The sequence below is a fragment of the Cupressus sempervirens genome, chromosome 2 (assembly GCF_028749045.1).
Source record: "Cupressus sempervirens isolate cs-2001-9-10 chromosome 2, ASM2874904v1, whole genome shotgun sequence".
Taxonomy (NCBI): Eukaryota; Viridiplantae; Streptophyta; class Pinopsida; order Cupressales; family Cupressaceae; genus Cupressus; species Cupressus sempervirens.
This window is the reverse complement of record NC_143119.1, coordinates 70,740,591-70,746,590: the sequence shown is the minus strand read 5'-3', so window position 1 is coordinate 70,746,590 and position 6,000 is coordinate 70,740,591. Positions and strand designations below refer to the sequence as shown.

General features: G+C 35.0%; 1 protein-coding gene across 3 annotated transcripts in view; it reads right to left on the bottom strand.

The window, feature by feature from the left end:
* Positions 1 to 2,757: 2,757 nt before the first annotated feature.
* The window catches only part of LOC149571093 (myosin heavy chain-like protein), a 50,495-nt gene continuing 47,252 nt past the window's right edge, over positions 2,758 to 6,000 (bottom strand). Inside the window, exons 10-14 of one of the 3 annotated variants that reach the window (XM_089812645.1) lie at positions 4,701 to 4,874; positions 4,377 to 4,532; positions 3,938 to 4,018; positions 3,702 to 3,763; positions 2,758 to 3,547 (exon numbers count right to left, since the gene is read on the bottom strand). In XM_089812645.1, the coding sequence (XP_089668771.1) occupies positions 3,460 to 3,547; positions 3,702 to 3,763; positions 3,938 to 4,018; positions 4,377 to 4,532; positions 4,701 to 4,874 (561 nt within the window). In that variant the 3' untranslated portion in view covers positions 2,758 to 3,459. Of the gene's footprint in view, positions 3,617 to 3,701; positions 3,764 to 3,937; positions 4,019 to 4,376; positions 4,533 to 4,700; positions 4,875 to 6,000 lie in introns of all 3 variants that reach the window. The other 2 variants (XM_089812646.1, XM_089812647.1) reach the window with 2 other exon arrangements.

Here is a 6,000-nt window from a genome sequence, read left to right as displayed (position 1 = left end):
ATCTAGTGACTTGCCATCGAGTATGAGACATTTGTGAGAATAGTTAAATCATGAACCCCAACAATATGGATGGGTTTACACCCATAGATTCTTTACTCAACAGATTCAATCACTACATGGAGAGAAATTTTGGCCTAGACTAGGACTTTAATGGAGTGCTTATGAAAGAGTGGACCAAGGATGTCGATGTCCATGTTCAATGCATGGAGGAGATCGATGAAGAAACATTACAAGAATGCATTGAATAGTATAAGCATAAGGAGGACCAATCTTTGGGGTAACGATTTTTTTGTTCCTCTCCTTCATTCACTACTCGAGTTCAAGTATCACAAATTCCAAAGTCTGAAATCCTAGTGAGTGTATAGTTACAAGTATTTGTTATTCTTTAATTCTTCGATTCATTCTAGTGGTATGAATTGATGCACCCTTCTAGAGTCAATCAATCACCACCCGAATGTGGTGTTGACTATGCCATGTCAGATGCCTACCAAGTACAATTTGACATCAAAGTGAAAAATGAATTGAGCTATTTGCAAATGCCTTCCTGCATTTCTTGAGGTATCAATCTAGCATTAAGGTTGAACTACATGAGGTAGTCTTCTAGATGCAATACCAACTTGCCATTTACAAGATAAGTTGATACAAGAAGCCTTGTAAATTTGATAAATGAAAGCTTATGTGCTCAGACAGGCTCGTCCTTGAGAATTACATCAGTTGTCTACTTCCCTCTTTCCCGCTTCTTTTTGTCCCTTTCAAATTTGTATTTGTACATTATCTACACTCGTGATATGTACAAGCAATTAAATATTGTAAAATCATGTAAATGAGTTGGAAGTTTGTAAAGGCAAGTGTTGTACACTTATGTAAATCCTCTATAAGTATGCAAATTCATACCATTCTAAGGATCCACAAAATTGATGATTTTGAAGGCGATAGAGATATAGATAGATATCGTTTGTCTAGAATAGAACTCACCTTGTAGTTTAGAAGTCCATGCTTTCTTGGATACTTGTATGAAATGACCAATAAAGCTAGATTTTATATCAATGGCAATATCAAAAAATCATGATTTGTGCACTCTTTTGGTTGTTCTTCAATTATTATTAAAATAATATCATTTTTCGCATTCATGTACTCTATTCAAGAGTTATTGTTAGCTTGTGGATGGTGATCTTGCCTATGGAATGGATCTTTATTGCTCCAACATACTTGTGATTGGTGCTCATGTCTGTTTTAAGTATTGGCTAATCTCGAGTATTGTTAATGTAATGTACGCAAAGTGATTATGGTAGACCTCTCTCTCTTCATCTTATTCTATCTTCTATCTTTTATTTCAAAATGTTTCTAACCCTTGCTAACAAAGATATCTTAAGTGTCTAATCTTTCCCACAAGTAGGAAACCCCTTAGAACAAACAATCATGTGCCCAACTCAGCTCGTCCAACACTATCGTGACCCAATAGTGAGATTCTAGAGAGGGGGGAATTTGTTCCCTAATTCCCTCTTTCAAGCGGAATTGGTTGACGCTTTAGCATCCAATGACATTGTCTTTGTTTCATCCCCTTGCATAAAATACGCATCAAAAGACGCATGCACTAGGAGGTCTGAAGGCTCAACCTTACACCCACTAATTCCTCCCGAGCAATCCTCATAACCAAGAATTCGTGTTTAGGGTCCTCCTCCCCAGTGAATTTTAAATGAGTCATTAGATCAACCCCATACCCGTAAGAACTAGCACATGTTATCTAGTAGGTAAAGTTGTTTGATGAATAGATATTAATTGTACTCTTTTGAATGCATATGTGGATGTCATCTATGATTACATGATTAGAGACATGATGAGTGCATTTGAAAAGCTTGATGTTTCAAATGCATTCATAGAAACGATATAAATCCGTTGTGCTATTTTGCTGTTGTATAATTTAGTGTGCAGTACAAGAGTTCTCAAGAACTTTACCTCGTTTGTCTATTTTTTGTCTATTTGATAATTTCTTGTATGCTTGTATGCATACTTTTCTCCACGAGATTATGTGAGAAATTGATTGATCATTTTCTTCGTATTAAGAACTATTCACATAAAACAAAACAAAAATGTACAAATGTTGGAGTGAGTAAACCGCATACCAACACTTTCAGACCTTACATTATATTAATCAAAAGCATAAATACAAGGATAACATTATTATATAAAAAAAGACAACCTTGAAAGCAACACGTACTCCACAATATCACAAGAATGTAATTAATAATATGCGCTTTGACTGCAACGACTGGGTAAAGCAATTATTTACTTTTGTCCCATGTAAGTGCTCATTTCGCAGGTTGTCAAATTATGAGATTATTTCAGAATTTAACTCCATAGTTTCTGAATCAGGCTTCTACTCAATACTACATATGAATAGTACACTAAGCAGTCCCTGCATCTAGTTGATGCTGACAGATTCAAACCATTGTAATTTTCAGTAGGTCACCATTCGGAGTACTACACACGCTGATGAAAGCACACTTGGGCATAAAAGAACTTTTCTACAGCACAAGAAATTCAATGAAAAGTTCCATACAGATTACAGAAGAGCTTCTGAAAAAAGAATGAAAATTAATACATGATTATAATCAAAACCTCATACAACTTAATGTTTAGCAAAAATGAAATTGAATTTTTAACAATGTGCTTACACCTTCAAAGCAGAAAAAAAGGGCAGATCATAACCTGAATCGAGTTAATGTCCGTGATTAATTATTGTGGATAGAGAACATCTAATCAAAATAACCAACTGAACTTTGTCTGCATTAATGGCTACACAGTATAGCATTAAGTTCGACAGAAATCAGAGTGGTTTTCCTCTGCAGTTTAGTCTTCTACTTACTCTTGAATGGCAGTACTTTACCAAGCATTGTCTACAGAAATACCAGCAAGATCCCCTAATAAAGAACTAGACCATGGCTAATAGAACTTAGAACACACGCAAATAAGACCATTCTCTTTACAGTGAGTGAGGCGGCACCTATTCACCGAACAGTTGAAGTTCTGTCCAGCTTACAGCTTAGTTAATGACTCCTGACAACATTAAGAAACTTTATCCAAATAAAATGCAAAAGAAAATAAGAATTATCTCTAACTTGTTACAGACTTCGTTGAAAAAAAGATGCATGATAAGGACATGCTAAACGAGCATCGGCATCTGGTATGTGCTTCAAACCCACTGCTGCATTTCATGCTGTGAGGACGGTTCAACTTTTCACAGTTGCATTGAAATAATAAATGTAGCTCCCAGAAACTATAAGTCCTCATTTGCATAAACAATAAATCAAAATGACAAGCTCCGAATTTCTCTGAGCGATTCATTTCGAATAGCCACTTTGATTAATCCGATAACTACGATTCTGATCTTCAGGTTCACACATCTAATGTTATATAGCAAACAACATCGCAGTAGAAGATGTACCTAATTTCCCCAGTTTACTTGTCAACATGCCTGCGCTTATGTTTCTTGTTTGCATTGCTAGTGTGACTGCTTCGACCAGATTTACGAACCTTCTTACTGCTACTGCATCAACCCAAACAAGTAATATTGATCAAGTAACTTCCTTATCACCACTACTTCAACCACTATAAACTGCATTAATAAATAGGTCCCATCATTTTTTTAACTCAAAAATGATCACTTCATATATAACAAAAGAATAACTTTTGTCGTTTACCTGAAAAGGGAGGAGTAGACCATGAACAGGCCCAACACAGGAACAGCCAACAGTGCAGATGCCTGTGCAAGCCAGAACTATAAGGAATAGGAATACAGATCTCACAAAGAAACAAATCATGATGAAGCATACACATAACCACTTAATAAATGTAGACCAAATTGTAAACAAGCTTCTTGCTTGGTACCACAAAACAAAAAATCCTCACAACATTCAGCACAAAATATAGTACGCACCAAAAACCAAACTAGCTCTTTGGTGGCGAAAGCAGCTGTAATTTCATGCTTCTTTAACGATTTTCTCACATGGCCCTGTAACTGAGATGGATCATAAAAATATTGTTCAGGATGATACATGATACTGTACGAAGAATTACTTCTGTATATTTATCCATCAAGAATTTACACAAACAAAATAATTATGAAGAGTCGTTTCTAATAAAGTCATGCACAGATATGATTTTCATGGCATGGGCCAGCCGAGAAATCCTCTGGTTAGGACTAATTAAAAAGACAAAAGTTTAAATCAAAGAAGCATTGCTGCATAAGAACAGAAGACAATTCATACTTGTTATGGTTACAGCTCAAGTAGTCAGACATCCTCTGATGCTGTTACCAAAATAGGAACTTATGCAAACAAGATACCTGGTAATTATAACTTATACAAACACAATACCTGATGGTGGTAGTCTGTTGCAGTTGTGAGAAATCTCCGGTAGGCATGAATAGCCTGGTTTTGGTAAGGTTGTAAAGTGACTTTAGCTTTATCAATGTGTGGTTTTGCAAAAGAAGCAACTTGATCAACATATGGGCCACTAAGATCCTTAACAGTCTGCTTCACATAGAGGAAAAACATTATATTAACTGAAGATATGAGACATCATAGTTAAGAAAACTAATAACTAGAACACCTTTGAAGGAGAAAAACTTCAAACCACATTGACAACCAATAGCCAATACATATACTTCATTTTCTTGTACGAACAAACGCTGTGCATACCTGCACATGAGGTCTTAGAAATTCCTGAGCCTTCATGAGATGTGGATTGATCATATCCCTTGAAACCTCGTATCTGCTGATTACCTTGGCTTTAAAGACCTCTACGTGTGGTGCAACTGTAACAATAGCTTGTTGCCATTGCTCCTTCACAATCGGACTCCATTTATGTACATACTGCTTTCAAAAATGTGGATATTTAACATGAAGATGTAAATGGTGGCATAGTTACTTTGCATCATAGAAAAACACCATTACCTAAACTAACATGCATGCATGCAGAAGATGTATTCAGAAAAACATTTTAACCATTTCCTGTCTTAGGTTTAAGCATATAAGAACATCATAAAGTTCATCAATAATCGGTAACTCAAATCTAGGAGCATTAAATCAGTAATGTGTATACATAATATAAGAAAGCTTTCAATGGATCACTATTGATTTTATTGTCTCGAGTGTATGACCACACTCAATAAAACCAGGCAAGATTCAGTCTCCCTTTATTCAAGTTACATTGTTCATGATAGAAGTTGGCAGATCGATTAAGCTGCGTGCATCATTTAGATTCTATATAAAATAATCTAAATAGGAGCACCAAGCACATAGTGACAAAGCAAACAATAGCTTAATTCAGCACAAAATTCAATTTGACAAGGTTTATCATATGTTTCTCCTACATCTCACTGTTAATTTGAAGGTGAATAATTGACAATAGTTTGACTCTACGAGCAAATAGTACAGAAAAAAACTATTAAGATTTAATCCATAGACCTTCATAACATTATAGTAATGCCTAAATTCAAATATAGATCAATAGATTAATTTAGCTTCTATATAAAATATTCTAAATAGGAGCACCAAGCACATAGTGACGAAGCAAACAATATCTTAATTCAGCACAAAAATCAATTTGATAAGGTTTATCATATGCTTCTCCTATATCTCACTCTTGATTTGAAGGTGAATAATTGACTATGGTCTGAGTCTACGAGCAAAGAGTACAGAAAAAAGCAATTAAGATTTAATCCATAGACCTTATAAGATCATAGTAATGCCTAAATTCAAATATAGATCAATGGGTTAATCATAGGGTTCAACAAACCCCTAAAATATCTATTATTTGCAAAAAAAAAAGGTGCAACCCTCTAATCTATCAATATATATTATACAATGATAGATACCAATATCACATATCTTGTCCACCACTAATGATGCAATTAAATACACTCTACAAGATTTATTCATAGGAAGGTAGTCTGTTGTTGTGTAGAATCAGAAGCCATAGTATACAAGGCTCAAAGAG